The sequence below is a fragment of the Strongylocentrotus purpuratus genome, unplaced genomic scaffold, assembly GCF_000002235.5.
Source record: "Strongylocentrotus purpuratus isolate Spur 01 unplaced genomic scaffold, Spur_5.0 spur5_scaffold_6, whole genome shotgun sequence".
Taxonomy (NCBI): domain Eukaryota; kingdom Metazoa; phylum Echinodermata; class Echinoidea; order Camarodonta; family Strongylocentrotidae; genus Strongylocentrotus; species Strongylocentrotus purpuratus.
Genome location: NW_022145612.1, coordinates 17,200,677 through 17,225,936, shown reverse-complemented (window position 1 = coordinate 17,225,936; position 25,260 = coordinate 17,200,677). Strand labels below are relative to the sequence as shown.

At 35.2% G+C, this 25,260-nt stretch overlaps 2 protein-coding genes across 3 annotated transcripts; one reads left to right on the top strand and one right to left on the bottom strand.

The window, feature by feature from the left end:
* Positions 1–1,839: 1,839 nt before the first annotated feature.
* Positions 1,840–8,979, bottom strand: LOC581359 (general transcription factor IIE subunit 2). 2 transcript variants are annotated; one of them, XM_781365.5, is made up of 8 exons: positions 8,851–8,979; positions 7,684–7,855; positions 7,156–7,253; positions 6,265–6,372; positions 5,160–5,342; positions 4,412–4,511; positions 3,923–4,038; positions 1,840–3,037 (listed from the first exon to the last, which is right to left on the bottom strand). In XM_781365.5, the coding sequence occupies exons 2-8, from the start codon at positions 7,829–7,831 to the stop codon at positions 2,930–2,932; spliced, it is 861 nt and encodes a 286-aa protein (XP_786458.2). In that variant the 5' UTR covers positions 7,832–7,855; positions 8,851–8,979; the 3' UTR covers positions 1,840–2,929. The 2 variants fall into 2 exon arrangements, with proteins under 2 accessions (XP_786458.2, XP_011672922.1); XM_011674620.2 differs by lacking the exon at positions 8,851–8,979 and adding an exon at positions 8,505–8,522.
* Positions 8,980–9,174: 195 nt separating this feature from the next.
* LOC764487 lies at positions 9,175–20,121 on the top strand. Its single transcript, XM_001200797.4, has 16 exons — positions 9,175–9,348; positions 10,150–10,378; positions 10,757–10,813; positions 11,332–11,412; positions 11,965–12,032; positions 12,852–12,903; positions 13,391–13,496; positions 13,898–14,031; positions 14,747–14,898; positions 16,090–16,165; positions 16,828–16,874; positions 17,428–17,593; positions 17,949–18,027; positions 18,471–18,588; positions 19,070–19,156; positions 19,673–20,121. Exons 1-16 carry the CDS (start codon positions 9,179–9,181, stop codon positions 19,854–19,856), a joined length of 1,806 nt encoding a protein of 601 aa, XP_001200797.4. The 5' UTR covers positions 9,175–9,178; the 3' UTR covers positions 19,857–20,121.
* Positions 20,122–25,260: the final 5,139 nt, after the last annotated feature.

The following is a 25,260-nucleotide window of genomic DNA, read 5'->3' as shown; positions in this document are numbered from 1 at the left end:
ATGTACATTTGGTATTGGATTTTAAAATATTATTTAAAGAATTGAAGCTTAAATTTGAATACCACCATTTCAATCTCTAAAGTCAATTCATGGGAGGACTGAGGTTGCAACATTGTTTGACATTAGTTGGAACATGCAAGTATGAAAGCTATAAAGTCACAGGCTCCAATTGATATACTTCAGGAGGTTTATCTTCAAATTGTTTAAACCTCCTTAAGCATAGTATGCTCTTGTTCTCATGGGAGGGTAATATTTGCTTTTTATTGCTTATCTGAGTGCATGTTAGAGGTATAAACCATGGCTGTAAACCTCCTTATTGAATCATCTTTTCACCTTCACAGCAGATTTCCTTTAGAACCACTACCATTATTCAAGTTCTTGAATAATCTATCCTAAGGACAGAAGTCTCTATGATTTGACAATTAGACAATGTCATGTACTAATTCTTAGGATTTTAAATAAAAAGTTAATACAAATCCCTTGAAGCGTCCCATGAATGTATACCGGTAATTAATCAGCAGACGTTAACATTCCCGATAACTCGAGCATTGCATTTTACAAAACCCTTCTGTTCTTTGATAAGAATTTGAGAGATTTACACCAAAGCATTAGAGTGAAAGCACAAATAATATCTTTAGCACTGGTTGATCCAGTTACTAATAATGTATTCCACACATTTGAAGTATTTGTTAAATCTCCTCGTTATTGGCTTTATTGTCTATTTTGTAATTATTCTAATTTGTACCCATTCTTATCTTGTACTACATGTACATGTACCTCATTTCATCTTGATTTCTGTGAAATCTAAGGCTCTTTGGTGGTGACTCCTCCCTACATATTTCCATAAGATCAAACGGCCATCATGAAATGACATTGCCTTGTACATAAGCTTTCTTGCATATAGAGAAAGTAATCCTGCTTTAATACCAGAAATTTGGAATGTAATACAGTTCTGTCATTCATGCATGTACTGTACATGTGTATGCATGTACTGTACATGTGTATGTAGCAATACCCCGTTTCTCTTCCCTTCCCTTGAACACAATTTAACTCTATCATGCAGAACAAGTAATTGCATTGCTATTGATGGTACTCCGTTATTTTGTCATATCTGAATTAAGTTACCTCCCTCCTACTTCCCATTCTTTTCTTGCATCTTTATTGCTACAAATTCTGTTCTATACTTCCAAGTCAATAATCTACCGTGCCTATCACTGTATTTTTTTTTTAATCCATTATTTCTGTTCCAAAATCCTTGCATCAGAATAACCGGTACTGTGCTATCTATCACTTTGGTCGAATCTATATGTATGCAATATTGGAGAACTCAGTTTCAGAATACAATTATACCAATGGCAATGTACTAGATATCAGCCGCTCTTGAACCTGTAGTCACTATTATCATGACTGACAAAGAAAGCGGACAAAATATACAGTTCCTCAGGTAGACAAAGGAACATCCCTTCACTGCTATTATGTAAAAAGGTGTTGAACAGGTGCCACATGCATTTTCACTTTTGACATAATAGCAGTGAAGGGATGTTCCTTTGTCTACCTGAGGAACTGTATATTTTGTCCGCTTTCTTTGTCAATCATATTCATAGTGAGTAGACTTGGAATGGATTATTTTTGTTGTTGATACAACTACATGTACTTTAATGAACTTTGAAAATATGAAACTTTTCCTTGGACAGGTATCCAAGTTTGTGTCTAGGAAAAAATGATGCTAAAGAGAGAATGTAATGGTTTAAATGTAGGTTCATGTATTGTTTAAACATAATACTGCTATCATATTAGCTCTGTACATTATTTGAATAAAGACGAATTTCAAGCAAAATATTTCTTTATTGTATTTTTTTATTTAAATAAAAATGCAAGACAATATCTATGATTTCACAGTATCTTTGTGGCAATACAGGGTCTAAACGATGCTTACTGCCCTGTCCAATGTTGGTACTCGGTCAGCACCATTTCACAGATTTGATATGACCAGCAGGGACCTTAGCTAGGTGTAACAGTCTGACTACAGCAGTAGCAGTACAAATTCTGACTTACATATCAATGCTCTGGAGACTTAATCATAATCATCACCATATTTTGTTTATTATTAAGCAATATAAAACAAATTCCAGAATGTAGCCTAATAGCCTTACCTAATTGGTCATTTGACACCACGTGACTGTGAATCATTCATTCCTACCACGCCTACTGTTTAAAGAAGTTCCCATCAAAAATTGTCAACCCAGTCAATCTTTTCACATTAGTGTGCCTTCCAATGCATTCCTGAGAAAATGTCTAGCTCATCAAACCATATTTCAAAACAAGACGGAATCTCTGCCAAGTTGAAACCTTCATCACATACAAACTTCTTGACCCTGTTACCTTCTTGAAGCCATCACACAGATGCATTCTGTTTCTTGTAGCACACCCTATCTGCACATCATAAACACAAACACAATATGGACTTTGGGAAACAATTGTACAGTCCCAAGTTTCCTTCTATGTAAGGGTCAAATTTGCACATAAGAGGGTGTTCTTTCTTAGCATCTGAGTCGTCCTTGAGTATAGCTGATCAATCACTGAAATCCATGTTGATTCCTGTACCACGCCCCATTTGCACAATGTGAACATGGTGATGGTGGTTATGTTACCTGACTGCTAAGAAAGCAAGTAAGCAACCAGATGACCGACGGCTTTAGGTCCTCTCCGAGGGACCTGATAATGAGGATTAATGCCTTACCAAAGGGCACTAGTGCATCGACTTGGTTTCGAACCCGGGTCACCGGATTACGAGACCACTGCTCTACCGACTGAGCTATCGCGCCTCCTCGTTAGATCTACGGTATATACAATGTGGAATTTTGGAAAGATGTACAATCCCAAGTTTCCTTGTATTAAAGCAAAGTTCATATTTGTAGATGGGATGGTTTTATTTCTTGGCTTCCGAGTAGTCTTTGAGTACTTCTGATATGTGGTCGTTGTGGGTCTTGAACTTTCGCTGACCTTTCCTGTTGGGTTTCTTTCTCTGCGGTGCATTCTGAAAGAAACAAAAACACACAGACAGGAGGCTCAGTATCATCTGCTTGATCAGTGGCCCAGATCTGCCAACCTCTGGAGTTCAAAAACTGTATTCTTTTATCCCAAAAGTTGTATTTTACTGACAAATGTTGTATTCTTAAAAATCAACACGGACTGTTACGCGGATCGATGCCTCTTACAGGTCCTACATACAGGAAGAATTTTTTTATGGACCATTGGTTGAATATGCATGATTTCGTCAAGACTGTTGTGTTCAATGAACTAATGAACATCCCCATGTTGCCGATGTGAGATGCTTGTAGGATACTTTACAGGACAGAATGGTCATTTTGCCATTAAAAATGGCACACATACACAAAATAAATATTTTAAAAAATATATTAAACAATTAAAAAAAATTATTAAGGAAAATCGTACTGTCGTATTTGCTTCTAAAAATCGTACGAAATACGACTAAATCGTACTGGTTGGCAGGTCTGGTGGCCCTCTGCTGAATATTATCTAGACATTCTTTTTCTGTGACTTTATCACTCTTACCATGCTGGTTTCCCCAACCACACATCATGGGTGGGACATTCTTTCTGAGGGAGAATTATGTAGTTTCATTGGCAAATTATGATAGCATAAACTTTCTTTCAATCATTATATGCTATGGTTAGGAACAGGGTGTAGTTCTATAAATATAATTTGTGTTCATAACTATGTCATGCAATCATCCATATCTTTCAAAGTTTCAAACGAGTACATCGTTTGCAAATTGTCACCAATACAGTGAATACACAATACAGCATTTGAACTATGATAAATATTTATGTGACATTTGGTGCATAACAGGAGCACGTAAAATGATATAGTTTTATAAACTGAAGATGTAAAAACTTACAAATTTCTTTGGTCCATGATCTTGCATTGAGTTGATGCCTTGTTTCTTGAGGTATTCTTGGATCTTTTCCTCATCTAATGAATCTACTGTTGTGCTGTTCCATAACTCCTTAAATTCTGCAAACAAAGACAAAATGCACAGAAATATTTTATTCATTTCTTCCTGTTTCAATATAAATCCCCTTTCATTCTCAATGAATGGTTTATATGCATGTTTAGGCCTCAAATTATATGAGTTATTGCCCTTTTATTCTCTGTTCATTTATTGAATTCCACTTATTATTGAGGGGTTTTAAGCTACACCCAAACCTTCTCTTATTTTCTCTTATCTCTCCTTTCAAGAAGGAAAGGGAAACAAAATTGTGATATTAAACATAATTGCAAAGACCATATCTCTTTCCAGTTCTAATACAAAAAACTTATTACACTATTAATAATACAAAGAAAGAAAAAGAGAAAGGAGAACATTTTTATGTTGTGATACACTTACCCTCTTCTATCTTGAGCTTAAATGTTCTGTCATTGTAGTACACCACTTTTTTCTTGTCAGGCTTTGTTAGGACAATGATTTCACCAGCTTTCTCTAGTTTCTAGAATAAAATAAAAACATTGCTTTGTGTTTATTGTTCTCAGTACGCTATCTGATCAGCCTCAACTTGGATCAGGGAAAAAATACACGGGGCTCGGGTGAAGAGCCCCCAAAAGTTATAAAAGAGCCCCCAAAATTTGCATATAGTTCAATGGTCCCCTATATGACTCCTCTTATGATCTGAAACACATACAAAATATAACAATAAACAGTATCGTAACAATCATTTCATAATTTTATCTCCAATTTGGACTAAAGCAAAACAAAGACATCAACATTTGATAAGATACTGTATCATTTATTATATACACGCTCTCTCTCTTTCCCGTTACCTCTTTTTTCCCCCTTCTTTACCCAAACTCAAGTTATAGCATTGAAAAAAAAATCATGACAACGGATCTCCCCTACTCTCAATGATCATGTCTCTCATTTAAACTTCCACTGACATATGACCTTTCACATTTGACCTGACCTGACACTCTTAAACTGTTCTTCATTTTTCCTAACCTCTTCTCCAATCTTGGCATAAGGTAAACTATCCACGACATCGTCCATCGTGATGCCACCCAACCCACTCTGATGATGTCTCTTCAATTCACTTTCAAATAACACATGACCTTTTACATTTGACCTAATGACACTTCCTTACCTCTACTCCAACCTTGGCATGAGGTAAACTCTCCATGACATCTTCCATCATAATGCCACCCAACCCACGCTGATCATGTCTCTTCAACAGACGCACCATCTCCTTCCTGTTCCTCACATTGAAAGCTGGTTTGAAGAGGTATTTTCCATCTTCTAGGCTTACCTTTGGGTTGTTTGGCAAGGCCTGAATCAAAGCAAAAATATAAAGATTGTTTCTCTTTTAAAGGGCAATCCAACCTTTTGAATCAGTTCATTGCTATGAAAGCAGGAAATTAGGAGAAACGGAATGGCAAAGTTTTTAAATAAATTGGAACAATTATAAGAGAGTTATGAATGCTTGAAATATGAGATCACTAAAGCTATGTACATCTCAAATAGGCAATTTAGTAAGTGGATTGTGACGTAGTTGCAGATCAACTCTCTTGTATAAAAATATCATGAATTTGTCATATTTTCTGCTAGGTGCCTTCTCCCTCGGGGCTCTACCAAAAAAATATGGATGGCATATTGTTATAGGCCCATTAAAGAGAAAAGACCCTCCCAAGTCATACATTAAAAACAAATAAAATTTCATTAATTTTGTGTCTTGGATCAAATGGGACAATTGTCTGCCACTACATCACAGAGACATTAACGATTAAGCAAATTTAGAGAGTCCATACCTATAGCGCTTTGACTTTAAAAAAAATCATAACTTTATAATTTGTTGTCTGATATCATTCAAAATTTTGCCAGTCTGCTTCCCCTGATTTCTTCTAGAGTAGTTTGCTATCAAGGTTGCATTTCTTTTTAAACATAGTTTAAATGAATTGACACAATATGTTAAAGAATTTCACTACATTTTTAGGAATAATGTGATAGCATTTATATTGATTAATTCAAATTGTTCTACTCGACTATGCAAACAGTAATTTCAGTCTTGCCCGACATAGTATAAAAAGCTTGATTTTGTTCATAAGAACGGTTTGCAAGAGACTACAATGTTTCATGACCAAAGATTCTTGTAAGAAACATTTGCATACTTAAGTTATCTTTTAGACCCTTTACAGTACACTTGTTTTAGGATCTCTCTTCATACACCAGTATCATATATCGTCCAGTCTCACCTCATTGATTAGCCACATCTTGTGTTTTGGACCAACATCCATCTGATTAGTTTCATCCAGTATTTCTTCAATAGACAGTGGGTATGAATCCCCTTGTTGATGACGCACCTTTACACCAGGAGATGAAAAACAAGACAAAGAGTAGAGAGAGAGAGAGAGAGGGAGGGAAAGAGAGGGAGAGAGAGGGAGAGAGAGGGAGGGAGAAAGAGAGGGAAATGGAAAGGGGGAGGAGAGAGAGAAAAATTGAAATATGAATTGTTACCACACAGTGTTCACAAGCTTCACATGTTGACGCACACAATGTTCACAAATTCAAAATGCCACTGCTCACATTAGCAATCACTTTAAACCACAATTTTCTTGCTGCCCATATAATGATATGGAGCCCCAAGCCATATGATATTCATATTGTCCCATATTGAATCTTACCCCAACCAATGACCCAAATCCCAAAAATGTATTGTAATGTGTAATGTGATGTAAGGCATTGTTCATTAAAAAACATAACAGATTTGTATGCATTACTGCCGTTATACGTACAAATATCTCATTTGCTGCAACTTGTCATAACCTGTTGCTACGCCTGATATTTATCATGATATATCAAGAAATTAAAGAAGCATGATGTAGACCCTTAGGCCTACTACATGTACATGTATCTTTATCGTGATAAACCTTAATTGATGCCCTTTTGGAATATGCCAATTGTCCAAAAATGTTGCATTTTCACTGATATGAATGTATGATCATTAATCAAATTTACATATCTATGTTATCTATTATAATTGTAAAAGAATCTGCAATTCAGCCACCTGGCTGCAAATGGTTCCATATCAATAAACCCCTTTAAATAAACAAAAAAATAAATAATTAAGGGTAATAGTCACTCACCTTCATGTGTTGAACAACTTTTGCCAGAATACCAAACTTATACTTGGAACTACCAGCATGTGTCTTATAGTTCAGCCCTGTGGATGCTCTGCTGGAGCCTGCCAAGAGGAAGAAAAAAACATCAGGAAATAAAACAATAATGTCAAAGAACATTAACAATAATTTATTAGTATCATTGTATCCATACATGCAGTATTCACTTCCTCTATTACATGTAGTATTTAATTTACATATATATCATCAATCCTAAATAAATCATAACAATTCAGTATATGACATCCTCAAAAGAAAAAAGAGTAAGAGAGATAGATTGAGAATATGAAGATATTTTTTAAATAAGTGAATTAAACAGGATTTAAAAAACATTTACTTCTTAAAAGATGTAAAATATTAAAGCAGTGCATAGATAGACACAAGTGTGTGAATCAAAGATATCAATCTTGCATCTTTTAAATTATGTATTTTTTTCCCCAAATACTTATGAAGTGAAATATTTGTATCAAATTCAATGTTGGCACTGCTACACACCTGGTTCTGAAAAGCCAGAACCCGGTTTCTTTTTCTTGGGTGGTGGTTCTTTAGATGATCCTGCTTTTGGTCTCTTTTTCTCAACAACTGGTTGAGATTTTGCCCTCTTTAAGAAGGCCTCCCTCTCTCTCAAAAGTGCTTGATCCATGCTGGCAGGTGATTATGAAGAAGTCTGCAAATATAAACAAGGGAAGTGAGTATTGCTAAATACATGTATATTTTCTTTTTTTACATATAGGTCTACATACATGTATGTGGTAAATTGGTTGGGTATTGATCTCACCTGACATTCTCATATTATTCAGTAGTCCATTAGCTGTAGTTCAGAAAAACTATTAAAAAATATTCACAGAAGAATTAAAAAGATGTGCCTGCGTCACCTGCATGACTACTACAGGTACAACTTCTCCCTGCTCCAGGAAACTATTGAAAAAATTGCTAATCATTCTTTTAAATGGAAAATAACTTTATGGAACAGTCAAAAGAATTACAAAAAGAATAGTACTTCTAGACCTCTATAGCTCTAGTATGAATATGATTGGAACAGGAAAACAATTTAAGAAAGATAATCAAGCTCGAGTTTAACTTTAAACTTTAATTTAGCCAGTAGACTTCCGAGTAATAAATTTAGACCAAATGTGTTGTCGTTCATTTTATATAGATCTATGAATTTAACCATGGAATGCAATGGACCTAGGTGCATGATTTAACATATGATTTAGGGCCTAGTCTACATTAAGATTTGAACATAAATTTCGTTTTAATGAGCTAAAACAGCTAGTGAACACAAATAAAAATAGGCAGTCGTTCCATCACTCAACTAGTAGAACTACTAGAAGCCACAATCACTTGCTGCAGCTCAGCTCCGTATTGGCATGCAAGATCAAGAGCTAACCAGAGGCAATTAAGCCCAATGGGATGGGAGTGGATCCTCGAGCTCGAGGCGCTCCCCGGATCCCCCACTCCAAGTCCAAGCCACCAGCACTGCCCTCAGCTCGCGGTGTCTGAACACAACAAAGATCCCGAGACCTATTTCTAGGCCCGGTAGGCCGAACAAAGTCGATAATATACGAGGATTTCCGGAGGGTTCACGCGACATGTCATGAACATTTTAAAACTTCAACATCATATCATTTCAATAATTTTGATTTAAAGGTCAATACTCACCAACTATTAAAATTCAAGACGGTATTTTACTCCAAAACATGGGTACCGTCGTGTAGTCGTCGCTTTCCAGCTCCAATTTACATAGTTTACTTCCAAGACTTCGCATGCCATGTGTCAAAGAAAATAAAACAATTTTTTAATGTCAAATCTCTCAGTTTAGGACATAAAAGGTCATCGATCACAGTAATACTTATAGAATAAGTAATAGATTTTCCCTGTTTCATTCTAAGAAAGTCTAAAATATTCAAATAGATCTACGGTTTGGGTTTTCATGACACAAATGGCAAGATAATTTATGTAGTTGGTTTTGCAGGTAGACTAGCATCAGATGAAAATGGCTGTGTCCACTGATCACAAAACGGGGCTTCTCCTCCATCTTCATTTTCGCCGTATTCATGTCAAAAGAGTGATATGGTGCTTGTTCATCATTTTAACAATATCATTAGTGCTAATGTACATGAATGTTGTGTCTATTCTAGATGAAGAGAACAATGGAAGGTAAGCTGAGCTGATTGAATGATTAATGGTTTGAGCTGAGCTGAGCTAGTGGATGATGGCAAGATGATGATGCTGATGATGATAATGCCAGCTGTGCGCTCTGTGCATGTGCAGTGCAGTGTATGTGGGTGCACTGTGGTTAGTGATGCGCGGTGCATCTAATGACAGGTGGCCAGTGGCAGTGCATCTAGGTCTATACATAGATAGCTGCTGTGTGTTATATCTAAAATTGATTTTTCTTTTGGTTGCCGTTGCAAATGTGAAAATTAGCAGGCCCCGATTCTTAGTCAAGCCAAGGGACTACATGTGGATGGTGATGAAAATGATTTGATGATTATGATGATGATGATGGTGATGATGATGATGATGATGATGATGACGATGATGAGGACAATGATGATGATGATGATGATAAAGATGCAATTGATGATGTAATTACACGATGATGATGTCTCGTAACAGTGATCTTGATGATGAAAGAAACAATGAGAAATGGGAAATGTGACCTTAATCATCATCAATTCGAAAGCAACCTTTAATGCTGCTATTTCTATTGATGCAGTAAATAGAAAGCGGATGCCCAGCTAATATGAATAGTAGATGTGAAGATTATTAACCCACAACTTGTCCATTGAGTATTCCTCATACTGGATATTTAATATACCTCATATTCAAAAGATTTATATTTTATCTTTAACAAGATCGATGAGGAAATCACTTGGTACCAGCTGGTAATCTGATAATACATTGGTTTGAATAACTAAAAATCATTATCTTTGTGTATTGTGTTTGATTCCTCAGAGTCCAGAAAGATCCATTTGAGAGCCGACAGGCCGACCAGAGGGACGATGCAGCAGTAGATCAAGACGACTTTGGTGACCTGGGTGACCTCCAGGAAAGGTCAATGAATTTGTTATCAAGTCGTATTATTGATGCATCCGAGATAAGCATCGAGGGTTGGTGGATGTCTCATGCACGGTGGGATTACGAAGTGGACTGCGATGCTGGAAGAAAAGGACTTTGTGCTAAGGTTAGTGGTGGACCTATGTCGAATGTGAGACTGCTAGAACTTATATTTTTGACTTATTATCATGATACAAGATACAAAGTCGCGGTACAGAGCTCTGCATTATCAGCATCGACATCAACCCTTCAATTTGTTACACTTTTATGATATATCTATAATGCTAATTAATAAAGATCTTTTTTTATGATAATGATAATTATGATTGCTATGGTTATGGTATTAATGGCTCATGAACAATAACAGGCTCTGTTTCCATAATCTATAGATCATTTTCTGATGTATTTCTTTTGTTACCCCCCCCCCCCCCCTCTCTCTCTCTCTCTCTCTCTCTCTCTCCATTCTTCTTTTCTTTCTACTCCCTGCACTGACATCTTTCTACAGGTTCTGAAAGTAGCATGCAGTCCAGATAGTGTGAGGTCCATCTACCAGTTCTTGCCTGTAAGTCTTAGATCAGTTAATATGTATTGTTAACATTTCTTCTTTCCAAGAAGTCCAAAAATGTATTATTAACTCTATATGTCACTTACTGGTTCACCAAGCAATTCAATTTAATATTCAAATGATTTAGCCAGGTACAATAATTGAAATAGTTGCACTACTAATAATGTGATCAAAAAATTGTTCATGTTGGCTTCATGTCTGAAAGGATACTTGAGATTTCAATTGAACTACAATGAAGCCTAGTACCCATGAGGTCCTAAATGTTTTAGTATCAGATCATTTTTGGATTTTTAGTGTTTGGATCAGTTATAGTTTAAAGTGCTTGAATGAATAACGAACGAATGAATGATAAATCGACAGATTAATGGTTCGACTAATGACTGGATTTTTAAATTGATGGATGAATATATGATTTAATTAATGAAGGAATAAATGAACCAACAAATATTTGGCTAAGTAGGATTAGATTCATTTTTCAATTGAAATACTTCTGTTGCATTTTGTTTTCATGGCAGATTAATCCTCATGTCAGGTTAAAAAGACTTCACTTTTCCGCTAAAAGTGCATCAACGAATTTAAAGAGATTTCCAGAATCTGTGAGTAGCAATCTTTTCTTTACTGTATTTTGCAACAAAGGTATAAGATATGATTAGCACATTGTATGTTTTGAAATCTAGGTGGATAATGTCATCCTATGGACCCTCATTCTTGTACAAGTATGACATAGAAATATTTTGCGTTCCTTCATTCTATATTTTGATGAGCATCTTGCTTAGTTAGATGTAGATACAATTCCCTTTTTAAAGATACCCCCACCCTGCCCCGCCCCAAGTTGATATTCCATTACACTATTCTGCAGTTGATTAACAAAACCCAATGTTAAAGGTATAGTTCATGTTGTTTGGAACTATGATTATTCCTCCTGCCCCCTTTGTGTGTGTGTGTGGGGAGGGGGATATTTTATCTGTGCTTTTTAGAAAAGGTAACTGAAAATAGCAGAATTGAGCTTTATTGACTTCTTTTAATATTTTTAAAAAAAAACTTGTGCATGATTATGAGTGGACTATGTAATTTGCATTAAGCCTGCACAGTATATTTATTTCAATAGAGAAATATCAAGAAAATATTTTTTTTTTTATTTTGGACAGGGAGGAGCAACAACGTATAGTGCAATAGCTTTGTTGAAATATATTGATGATAGTACAGAGAGATTAAGGTAAGTGTAATATATGTGTAGTTCTAGTTTTTAATATTAAAAAAAAGGAGGCCCAATTCAGTCAACAATAGCTTTTATACAACTCACTCCTAGATCCTGATCAAATAATTGGTCAAACGCAGTCAAGTTGGATTATTTACTGAGACTGTTCAACTTTTTTTTCATGAAGAAGCGTACAGTAATTTCCAGTACAATCCAACAATCTTTTAGTATGCTATGCACAGCAGTGCACGTAGAGGTTAATGCACTAATACTGTGTGTGCACCTATACTTGCGTAACACTAGGTGTAAGCATGACTAGAGATAAGTGCACTTATTTCTGTGTGCGGTTAAAGTGAGCCTAATAAACTTTGGATTTATTTGTCGGCAAAAATGACATGAGCAAATCTGGAAATGAATTCTTTAAAAACGAAATAACAAGGATCTAGGTGTTTTGTTGCGTTAAAAAAAAAATGATGCATTTTTTCATTTGTTCATTAAAGGATCTGTTCGCTCTTGTTGAGTCTTGTTATGCATACAGGCTCAACTTGAGTGAGTATAGAACGTATCATGAACTCATTCCTGTGCATCATGTGTGTAATCGTATGAGTGCAAGGGGTCCAAAGACACTCGCTTCTTAATTTTATCATAGTCATAGAATATTGTAAGGATATAAAGAGGATTAATATGGGGTGATTTCTGTCAAGATGTACATTGTCAATTCACCTTTAATGCAAGCTTGTCCTAGAAATATAAAATCTGAAATAATGCAAATGTTTATTCTTTTCATATCAATTATACCCATTAGTATTGTTAATTTTATGTTAATTCAATTTTCAGATTAGAATTTCCAGGTGGAACACATTCATTCTTGCCAGCAAAGATAAACAAGGTAAGGAGAAAGTTAGAGTAATTAGAATTTCTTTATAATTGGGCAATTCCACTTGGATAAGAGTTTTAAACATCATTTTGCAATAAAAATTGGGGAGTATTAGAAGTACAGATGCTTGTGGGAAATGAGATACGTCACAATTTTATGAGCAGATAAAATATTCGAGTGCATCGTTAATAGTTGTGCGTCACCAAAAAAATTAATACTTTTTGTCGCTTTGTATCAATTTCTGCTATTAAAATAATCTGAATATCATGTTCTGGTGTACGATACGGAAACCAATTATTGAGGTCAAATCACAATGCTGAAATGCATGTTGTGAAACTGTAATGTGCAATGGAAGTTTATCAGACTCTCTTGACCAAGATTTCTTGATAAAGTAATTCAGGCATAGTGAAATCCGTTTTTTTCATAGCTAATTTGATATAATTGATACTTCAGACGGCATATTGCTTGACATGACTTCTCTTGCCCATTTTCTCAACAGACGCTGTCAATAGAGAAACAAGTAGAGAGCATCACAGTCATGCTCTGTTGCTATGGTTACAAAGGTCATATTAAGTTTAGTGACATACACCTCCATGCATTTAGTGGTAAGTATAACATACATTGGCACAGACTAAACAACAATGTAACCAACCCTTGTGTACTTTGTCTAAAGAATTTGTTGCTCTAACCAAGGAGTTAACATAGGTTGCTCTAACACTACATCGACATTCAATGATATGTCATTGATAAATATATAACAAATTTTGTAGCTTGTGCAGAAACTAATCTAATTCTCATTTGATCCAGAAATGAAAAATTGTAAAGTTTATATGTACTGTTGTGTTATACGTAAATAGAATATGATAGAAAAGTATATGATCTAATGCCCTTCTGGCTCCAAACTGATGTTATGTATTAATAACTAATGCACTTGATAACCATGAATTTCCACTGAAGAATCACCACATACCTGTAAATGATTTCCATCTTGTTTTTCGTCCCTCAGACATTCCTCCATCACACACCCCTCTCACCCGGGATGAAATGGTTGTGCCCTGCACTCAGAGAAAGCCTGCATCCATTCCAAAGAAACCCTCTTACCGTACTGAGCATGTCTTATCAGCTGACAACATGCAGATTGTAAGTCTTCTTGTTATCAATTCCATTTTATTGCACTTCCCTTCATTTCCTAGTCCCAACCAACACATTTTGTGATTTGTCTGTGTTTCTTTCTGTACTTCATATAATTGTGGTACATGTATTTTATTCATATTCTATGTCAGGAGCTTTAAATTGCTTCTAAAAGGATTTAATGGGTATGTATAGAACAAAATGAGGAATTTTCTGAATGGTTCACTGACTGAAAAAGCAATTTTTTTTCTTCCAACAAGCCTCCACTAGGTCCTGCAGTTGTTGAGATTTAAAAGGTAAAACAAGAGAAATTGAAATTTTCCTCCTGTTGTCAGGTGGGGGTGTCATATCATATGTCCATGTTCTTTGATGACTTTTACATAGTACAAGCAACAAGCAGTCTGTAGAAAACAACTGTCATGATAGTGGTACCACATGTTACATATGAAAACTAATGTCTGTGTATCTGTAACACGTTGAAAGAATGCTTTTTACTGTAGGGGTATGTTAACATAGCTTCTCTTACTTAACATCAATTTGACTCGGTTCACTGGACATTCCATTGAAATTCTGTTCAAAATGGACAAGAGATAAAAACGTCTTCATGTTCTTAGCTTATCCAGTTGCTAGCTTTAAAAAAACCATGAGCTTAATATTCCTTGCACATCGCCAATGTTAAAGTGTGCATGAGCTAGATGGATAACCAGATGTGTTTCTCATGCAGCCCTTTGATGACGTAACCCTCATCACCCATGCCTCCCTGGATCGCATCGATGGCGTCTTGAGGATGCTCAACAGCTGGGATGCCCCTTGCTCCATCTCTCTCTACCTCCCCATCAAAGCTGATGAACGAGATGAAGACATCGAGTGGAAAAAGTAAGTTCCACTGGGGTCTTTTAAGCTATGGTCACAACTCAGAGCAGCAACCGACCAATTTGTAGCCTGCTCGGTCGCCGCTGGAATTTAGGCATCGCCCAACAATTTTTGGAGAAGTCGAGCAGGCTGTAGAGCCCCAACGATGCCTGGGCTGTGCCCTGTCAATTTTAGGTCAAAACTGGGCAACTGATGACCCAACGATTCCTGAGCAGTCTCCCACCGGCTGATTTTGAAGAAATTTCCCGGCAGCTGGCCAGTGATGGTTGGGGCACCAAAATACACTCGGTGCCCAAGCGGTCGACGCCTGGGCATCGACCTAATCGAGCGCTCACCGTCAAGCAATTTAGGTAAAAAATTGAAGCCCCTAGGTCAAAGGCTGCCGATAGATTTTGAAATCGCTGCCCAGTGACCGACTGATCTCCCAGCTGCGACCGCGCGGCAACAGGGCGGTGACCACTCGGCAGCCTTTGACCTAGCAGCTTTAATAGATTTTTGACCTAAATCGCTCGACGGCCAACGCTCGATTAGGTTGGTGCCTGGGCAGCGACCGTCGGTCTCCGAACATGTTTTGGGCAGCGAGTGAAAAGTGAGCAGGTGTCGCCGAATTTTAACTCCGCGCTATAACTTCAGCGGCGACCGGTCAATGCCCTAAAAACAAGTGGTGCCTGGGCTCCGTGCCCGGGCAAAATTGGCTAAAAACATGCGGCCTGGCCACTGACCAGGCTGCTTTTGGGGGTTGTGACCATAGCTTAACTGGATGACTAGAAGCTTCAGTAAGTGATATCTAGCATGTTTATTGCTTCATTGTGTTCTTTATGAGATGTTTGCTTATTTCATGCATAAACAATGTCTTATGACTGAAAGCAGGCATATACAAAAATAGTTACGCAAATTGTAAATACTGTTGTTATCATCATTATAATTATATCGAATTCATCATTATGCTTTATCATTATTTTCCTCTTTATCACTGTCATCATTATCTTTGTCATCATCATTAACAATACTTTACTTTTTGAAGTTCATTTGTGAGAAGTTGAATTTATGTGTTTAATTTGAGATGTAACTCTGTATTTTTTTTAAATTTTGTACACTTTGGTAAAATGTTTGTAGTAGTGCGTGTTCTGATACACACAGCATGCCATAGGGATATGTTTCAGATGTCTAACTATTTCATTGATTACTTTGCAGAATTTATGTTTTTAAAAAGATGAGAATCTTACAGACAAGAGCAGACATAGACCTTACACTGGTGTATTCAAATACGGTAAGTACCGGTAGATTAATATTCATGCAGTTAATCAATGAATGTAGGAATTTGAAAGGACACATCTATAAAGATCAAATGCCTAATGGTTAAATGTTGACTCAATTTAGTTATTTTATTAAAGACTTTGATGAATAAAATGAACATCTTTGAAGAGAATTGGGAATGCCTTGGGAGTTTTTTCCCCTCACCTCTGCTATTTTGAAAAAGTGTACTTGTGTTGAATGAAATATATCCTTAGTAGTTCATAACAAGCGGTCATGAAGCAAAATGCAATGGGGAAAATGATGTTAAACAATGCAAGGGCTGATTAATTCCATGTTATTTTTTTAATGCTTACTGGTATCACCTAGTTTTTAGATATGGAATTTTCAGTTTTATCACCTGTTTTATACTTTGTAGCAAAATGCAAATGGGAAAATGATGTTAAAAAATGCAAGGGCTGAATTTTCCATGTTATTGTTAATGCTTATCATCTAGTTTTTAGATATGGAATTTTCAGTTTTATCACCTTATACTTTGTAACTATTACAGTCACACCTGCTTTAATGACCATCTGCTTCGAAAGACCATCTGTCTGTAAAGACCACTCTTTTGCCTCCCTTGAGTGGTCTTTATATACAGTGTTCACTGTAATATATAAGTATCTTTATTTCCTTCAGATGGAGGATATATACCCCATCAATTACATGAGGAATGTTGCAATAAGGTAGGTTTTTATTTGCTTCTTCTTCTCTATGTTATAATTGCTCATGCGTAAAGGTATGCCATTATGAAAGAAGAGATCTATCAAGATTGAATATAGGATTTATTTAGTCTTGGATTTTGTGAGTACAAGAATAATAGATAATTTAATCAGTGAGAAATATATCCGGACTGTTCATGCAGTGTTTTGTATTACTTGTATTTTGTCCATATGTCTGATCTCTTCAATCATATCATAAATATTCTTAGGTTTCCTGATTGGTGTATGTCATATTATTCTGTCAAGTCCATGTCATGAAAAAAAAAATTATTTTCTCTATGTTTTTACCAACTCTTTACCGGTATATTACTTTGTTCTCTTAGTCAGTCTAAATACATTTTACTTTGTTTTTAATTTGTGGCATTACTCGTCCTATCCTATGCTTTATCTGTTTTTACTTTTTGTTCTTCTTCTTCTGTAACAGCCAGTCAAAAAGCAAGTACATCTTGTAAATATAATTTCTGGCATTACACATCGTTAATGCTTTATTTATTTCTACTTATTTTCTTCTTGATAGCCAATCCAAGACCAAATTCATCCTGTTATTGGATGCCGATTTCTTGCCCTCTCCGACCCTGCATAAACACTTCCTAGATGTCATGGCAGTATGGCAGGTCTCAGAGCAAAGAGATCGAAAGACAGCTTTTGTTGTTCCTGCATTTGATTACATAGAAGAAAAGCAGGTGAGAATATGTGAAATTTGGAGCATATGCCCATTTTGATGGATGATTTCATCTACTGAGAGCCAGAGGAACATTAATGGCAATGGGTTGTGAGTTTCCATGTGCAGAAATTCATCATTCACTGACACCAGACTTGGTGGAAATACCATCAATGGGTGTACAAGTCTGCACAGCAAATATGTAGGCCAATGAAGTAATACCCCCTCGTCTCTATACATAACAGAGATATACATTTAAACAAAAATCATTAACTTTTGAAAATGAATTTGTAATTGTCAATTTTTTTTTATTGGACATACATGGAGGTATTACTCCATTATATTAATCTATATTCTTGTGATGTTTTTGTTTGTAGGACCAAGCTGGTTTACCAAGTACCAAAGATGAACTCATTAGCCTCATGAAGCAAGACTTACCAGCAGTTTCTATATTTCGTATCCTTTCCTGGAGATTGTTGTCATGCAAATAGTTATAATTGTAGGATAATATTTGAAGGATCATTAAATCACAATCACCTCCCCTTTTTTTTTGCAATATAGTCAAATGGGTCGCTGTAAAGGAATCAATAAATTGAAAATTATTTGCATTTTTGTTTTACATATTAAAATGACTTATAACAGAGGAGGGGAACAGGGGAAGAAGAAAGGAGGAGGTGGTGGGGAAGAAGGGAAGGTCATGGTATTGGAAAAAGAATAAGTAGATGGTCTATTAAAGTGAACATTGGATGTCATGAATAGAGAAAAATAAAATAAAAGTAAGAATATAAGTCGTATCGATGAATATAATGTCTATTTGAAGCCAGAAAGGCATTAAGTCTGCATCGAGTTAAATATTTGAGTACCGGTATGATACGATTTCTTAACCACCTTGCGCTCAGGTTTCTACGAGTCTCCCCTATCACATCGACCAACCAACTATGTGCAGTGGTACATGGCAAACGAGCCTTACAAGATATCTTACTATGAAGATAAATATGAACCTTATCTCATCTTACAGTGAGTACACTTACTTCTTGTTTAATAATTCTTTGAAATTCTAGTAAGATGTTCATTCAAGATGATCATGATCTTTTATCTGTGATCACATTCGATTAAGATGACTTCATATATTATACCCGGTAGTTATGTACAAGACTCACAATATGTCATTCAGTTATCTGAACTTCTAAAATGATATGATTTCACAAGGAATAGACCTCTAACATTACATGAATGAAAAGAAACAATTCTTTATTCTGGTGGAGAGATCAATCTGACTATCTAAAAATTTCTTTATCATCGGTTTCATTCGTACCATTGTAGTATGAGTCGATGTTGAATTGACATCTAGCACCAAAGTGATATTTGATGATGAAGTCGATGATGATGGTGCTGATAGAATCTTGTATAAATGTAGCACCAGTATCTGCCTCTGCTGGGGACTCATGGGGACTTAATTGCCTTGAAATGTCTCATACTTTAACAATTTGTTTGACAGGAAATCTGGTATGCCTATGTATGATGAGAGGTTTACAGGGTATGGTATGAATAAGATCACTCACATCTTGGAGCTTCATGCAGCAGGGTAAGACCATCTTACATTCATTAGCTAAAAGATAATAGTCCCCCCCTCCCCCTCCCCCTTCCCTGCCCCCATTAAATGTATTATTTAATCTCTAATATGAATTTTTTGGATTTTACCAGATAAAGCCAAGTACACAATGTCGGTTACAGTAATCATTTTGCAGTAGTTTTTGATACTGCACAATCTAAAAAGAATCTTTTGTGGCTTTATGCCTGGTGTAGATTTGCAAAACTTTCATGAGCAATTACTGTCAAATATATGTCCAATCATAAACTGAAATTGTTTTGATTCTCAAAAGCTTCTTGATACCAAAAGGGATGTTATTGACAGTTTGCAAGATTTTCACGTAACAAATATTTATATATATAATATATATAATATATGTGTATTGTCAGTAGTAGTAACAGCCTTCTGGTGGGCACCCTACAAAATATTTAAAGTCCCCAAAGATAAACACACTAAATTGGTGCTACAAACAAAAATGACTTATTATATATTACCATTTTTTCCTTCTAGATATGATTTTGTAGTCCTCCCAGACGCATGGGTGATCCACATCCCTCATCTGATGTCGACGCAGAACTCCCGTTTCCTCAGCGATCCTATCAGCAGATTGACCAATCGTGTGACTCGTCTTGAGTTTGTATCTGATGTCATGAGGAAGTACCAGATAGGGGCCTGTAAGGGGTTGCCAACATAGCCAGCAGTTGGTGGGACTAAAGCAGGATGGGTAAATGTCATCCAGCACAAAAAGCAGTAAGTTGGACTGTGATGGAGGCTGAAATGAAGTATTATGGTTTTCCTCATTCAAGTGTGTGATTTCATTAGCGAGCTGATGTAAGCGTAACCAAGCGTAACCATGTATGTTGTGAAAATCCTGAATAATGTTGACTGCTGAGAGCCAGACGAGTCTTAACTCTGTGTGAAATGAGATGAGTTGAAGCCTTTCTGGCCCAGTCTACACATACAATATAAATCCTTTTCCTTTGCTGAATTGTATTCTCATCATTATTTTCATAGATATTTATGTGCATTTTATTTTAACCCCACCTCATTATAAGTACCTACAACTCAAATGCATTTAAACTCATGTTATAAGTTATACTTGCCTGATGTATTCATTGTGTTATCAGAGATAGATTAGGGGACCTGGATTTTGATGTAATATTGCATATTCACATTGCAAATGTTTCTTGGTGCGTGCTATGCTTCTTAAGGTGCTTGCTGATAATGTTAATTGTAAAATTTGGAGGAAATGCCTATTTTAAATTGCATTTCCTTTGGTTCCCTCATGATATGGAACACAAAATACGATATCATTTGTACAAATACATGAATGATACTTTCCTTACATTTCGGATTACTCCCGCCTTGCTAGTTCTGATAAAAAGATGCAGATGTTATCGTATTTAGAAAACTGTTTATATCAACATAATTTGTCATTTTCTCTTTCTTGTAACTGAGAATAATGAGGTAATGCTAGTTATTTGATGAATGGTTAAAGGAAACCTAAACCCACAGAATAAGTGTAGGTATTCTGAAAAATGAGATGTATTCCTTACGAAAATGTACAAGATATATATAAATGAAGATATTCCTGGCATGATGTGATGCCTTTCTGCATGACATGGGTGCAGCCATTTTCTTGAAAATGTGACGTACCTGTCGAAGTTGAACATGTATCATGCACCAAGTTTTAGTTGGAAAGAATTTTTAAATCAATAACGAACCCTTTACTTACGCATAACATCAATGAAAAAAAAATAATAACTGAGATGATAAAAATTATATTAGGTGAAAAATAAAACACAGGGGCACAATTGTAACAAAAATCATTTATAAATACTACACTATAGCAGTTGACAAATCTATTTCATTTATGAGAAACCTTCACCCCAGAAGAGCACTAACTTATATGCAATTTGCATTCTGGCAATTATAGTACAAAGGATAATACCAGGTGAATGAAATGCTTCATCACCACACACGTCTGGAAAAGAAGCATCCATAAATTTGAATACATTTACTTGATAAACGACTTCGCATAGTACGTCACATTATCAAGAAAATGGCGATGCCCATGTCGTTCTGAGAAACTGTACTTTATTTTTGCTTTAATACCTCTCTCATAAACTTTGGTGGGGAATCTTGTAGATTTATGGGCAATAATATAATAAAATCTCTCAGAATAAGTAAAGTTATTACTTCGGGTTCGTTTTTTTTAATGGCACATATGTTGGGGGGGGGGGGGGGTGGTTGCCTTTGAATGGAATTGAAAAGTTCCCCCAAGAATTCATTACCTGGTAGTGTGCAATATGGTTAATATGCAAAATTCTGAGAAAAGGCTTGTACCAAATTATATGGCACTCAATGGACCTGCCTATGTAATATACCTGAATTACTGTAATTATTAAAGTCTCTGCAATGCACAAATTGCAGGTACTCATGCAAACTATAGTTTTTAAATGCAACATGACTGATTTTAAAAAAAAAAGAAGAGTAAAAGATTCCAAGAGGCTAATAAGTCTCCTTCAAGTTTGACTCTACTTTGTCTTAGATAAGGTCAGTGTAGAACCATTGAATTGATTCTTTGTAAAAGTATTAACGTATTAACATCAATATTGAAGTATTATGTCAAGACCGTTAATAAAGCACAAAACCTGATGTATTACTTTCAATGAAATCCAAAATTAATCACATCTTCAGGAGCAAAAAATGCTATATTTGTATCCTGAATACTCCTACATAGTCATACCTGTAAAAGATATACCAAACTTTTGAAAATGGGTACTTAACCATATGTTTGTATATATGTTGACTATATATTATTGTATAAAAAATAAGAGATACGATTTAAATTCTTTATTATCTCTGCCTGAAAAATTCATGAATTACTCTCTTTACCAAAGGTATTTAAATATTTGTAGGAGATTTCTTATTTAATTAATTACTTGCCTTTTTCTTCATGTGCCATATTTTCTGTATATTTTCAACTTCTTATTGATATACTCTTTCCCCGTATACATGTTGTTAAGGATGTAACATAAAATTGGGGGCTTATATACCTCTTTGTATTTCAATGTTTTACTCTGGAAGAGAAATATTACTATACTGCCATTAAAATGATGAAACATGTAACTCAATTACACTAAATGTATTGATTAACACAATATGTAACTGTGTATGCTAAAGATTAGATGACAGTTACTGTTTACATGATAATCTTTCAAATTTGCTGAATATCTAAACTTTTTTTAAAACATTACAAAACATTTCTTTCTTTCCTAATTTGTTTGGATATATAATTTTCATTTATGTTTGTCTATTTTTCTCTTTTAATATTCTTACCCCATTCTTTATTATCTCCTAATCCCTTTGATGTGAATGTCATGTTATATGGAGTATACTCAATTCTTTTGTTACATAAAGTATTCTGATTCCTGGACTTTCCCTGCAATGTTTGCATATAGAAATAGGACGCAGTTTTAATGCAAGATGGGAACAGTTGTTGTGTATTTTATCAAATTTTCATCATTAGTCTCTGTAGATGGAAGGAGGTAAAAAAAAAAAATGAAAACTTGAAAAGTAGGGGCATTGGTTATTTGGTATGCATTTTGAAGTTGCAAGTCTATATGTGTTCAAAGGGAATAAGGAAAGGGAGAAAGAGGCTGTCACCTGAAATTCTTCTTTTCTTCTTTCAAATTGTAAATTGGATAACTGAGAAAAACTGAACCAAAGCATAACACATTTTATTCATATTGGTATGTACATTTTGTTACAAAATTCTTTATCTTCTATTTCTGTGATTTGTATATTCTTTATGTGTTTAGAAATCAGGTTTTCTATAGTTCTCATTGTTAATGAAATAAACTCTTCTTTATGCTGTAATTTATACAATTTTGTAAAAAGCTACTCAGGCTGAATTGATTCAGCTTGGTGACTCCTGGAGAGTTCATAAACAAAGGTTGTTTTTTCTTGTCAGTATTATCTATGACTTTTAAACTTGTATGTTCTATGTTGTTAGTATCCGTGTTTATATATGTCAGTCAAACTGTTGGTAGTCGGCTATTTGTCATGTACCGTGTCACAATGTGTGTGCTTTTGATAAAGTGGACATCAAACTTTAAATTAACTTTAAATGTTCCATTGAAAAGGATAATGTTTAAAATAAATACAAGATGAGTTAGTAAATGAGCGGCCCACGATGTTTTGCTATTTCACATCAGTGAATGCTCATTTCCATTGCTTTAGCTGGAAAGAAATCTGCAATAGACGGATGTCTGTTTGCTGGATTCATTGTGTTAATCATTCTCCATTTAACAAAATGGACTAAATCTGCTCCTCTTATGGACTAATTACCGTGGTAATGCAAATGGTAACCAACTATTAGAAAAACTGCAGTGTTTTTCAAACTGAAAAATTGTAAAAAGAAAAACATATTGCCTGTTTATTTCTAAGTGAATTTTAAATCAATTTCATTGTTAATTGGGTCTCTTTTAATCTCATGGTACAAGTGATTCAAATTTCAAAAGTGCTGAAAAATTGGAAATCTGCCCAAAATATGGATTGTTGATAGATATATTTCATGAGGGTGTATTGCCAAGCAATATGATGACAAGTGTGCACAATTCTTGATGTATGTCTAATTGTTATAGATGTAGTGTTTAAATGGTTGTCTAGTGATGTTATGTAGAATGTTAGCCTAGTGTAAGTGTTTCCGTGTTTCTCAGTATTATGTCTCAGCACAGATTTTGTGAAGAGGTTGTAAGTAATCTTCAGATGAGGATGATTGCTAAAAGGAATGATTGAATTGAGGATAATATAATTTATTCTTCTAACAACTTGATATGGAATTCACAACTGAAGCAGTGACAAGGTGCTCTAAATATTTATTCTTCTTTAATTGTTTGTTTGTGTGTTTGGGGGTTGTCTGTCATCTGATCATGTGGATTTTTAAACAAGATTTTCAAGCTGGAATTATTCGCCCATTGAGAGCCACAAGGGCATTAATAATATGTTGAATAAAAAGAGTGAAAAATCTTCTGGCTGTGAGAAAATCAATCATAGCGATGTAGAGTGAAATGAATGCCCATTCTACTTACTTCTGGACATTCCCTTGTAGTTTATCATTTGAAAGAATGAGTGAGACGGCAGGTCATTGCACTGCCCATACTGTCAAAATTTGTTTGATAAAAAAGTGCCAAGTTGAAGGTGTCCTACCAACTTTTAGGCGATTGTATGCCAAATCAATCAAGTTCTTGCATTTTTTTTTTTTTTAAAGGGGATGAGGACTGAGCAAAGCATTACACAAGTTGGGCATGAAATTGAATCGAAGTTGGTTAGACACGTCGTTATCGTCATAATGGGCGGTCTTTTACCCAATCAATTTTACAGTGCATATTTATAGATGTAAAATGTGTGTGTGCTTGTAACAGTACAAATATTGCTTAATCAGTGTGATGTGTTTTGCTGTGCTCGTATTTGTAGAACACCTTATATGTGAGGACAAGTTTGAGTTGGCATTAGAAAAAAAGTAATAAAAGTACTAGCAATATGATTGTATTATTTTGCATTGAATCGAAGATGTAAATTCTCAAATGTGTATATTTTGCCATAGATTGTATATTATTAGATTAAGTGATGGCATTCATGCTTTTCTATCAAGTTGTACGGTCTCTTTGCTTGTTTAGAATAAATTGATTGTTTGGATCCAGAAGGGCATTAACTCATATACTTTAACAGAGAGTTAACGTCCTTCTGGCTCTGAACAGAAGATGTATTGTTAAGATATGAACTGATCTTTTTTATCTGAATAATTATGTGGTGTAACTTTAACCCTCTCTAAACTGTGGTCCTTCAATATATTACTTTTCTTTCAACTTATTCTTTCATATTTCCTTTTCATGAAATAGTATGAATAATATAGTATGAATAATTCTTTCATTTTTTATTGTCTTTTGTAAAAGAAAATTTTCTGACATCATGTAATATTAGATGAATATATTATAAATGACTTAATTCACATATGTGTTAAACCTTAATTCTCCTATATGCATGTATATTGTTGCGGTTTCGTTGGTTGCCACTCTCTCTTGAAGTTACCT

Coding starts and splice junctions, on each gene's coding strand:
- LOC581359 (XM_781365.5), bottom strand. CDS start 7,831: ATGGATCAAGCACTTTTGAGAGAGAGGGAGGCCTTCTTAAAGAGGGCA. Junction 6,373..7,155: donor AAGTTGTTCAACACATGAAG/GTGAGTGACTAT, acceptor CCTGGTGTAAAG/GTGCGTCATCAACAAGGGGA. Junction 4,512..5,159: donor ATGCCAAGGTTGGAGTAGAG/GTAAGGAAGTGT, acceptor ATTTTATTCTAG/AAACTAGAGAAAGCTGGTGA.
- LOC764487 (XM_001200797.4), top strand. CDS start 9,179: ATGAAAATGGCTGTGTCCACTGATCACAAAACGGGGCTTCTCCTCCAT. Junction 9,349..10,149: donor GATGAAGAGAACAATGGAAG/GTAAGCTGAGCT, acceptor TTGATTCCTCAG/AGTCCAGAAAGATCCATTTG. Junction 10,379..10,756: donor GAAAAGGACTTTGTGCTAAG/GTTAGTGGTGGA, acceptor ATCTTTCTACAG/GTTCTGAAAGTAGCATGCAG.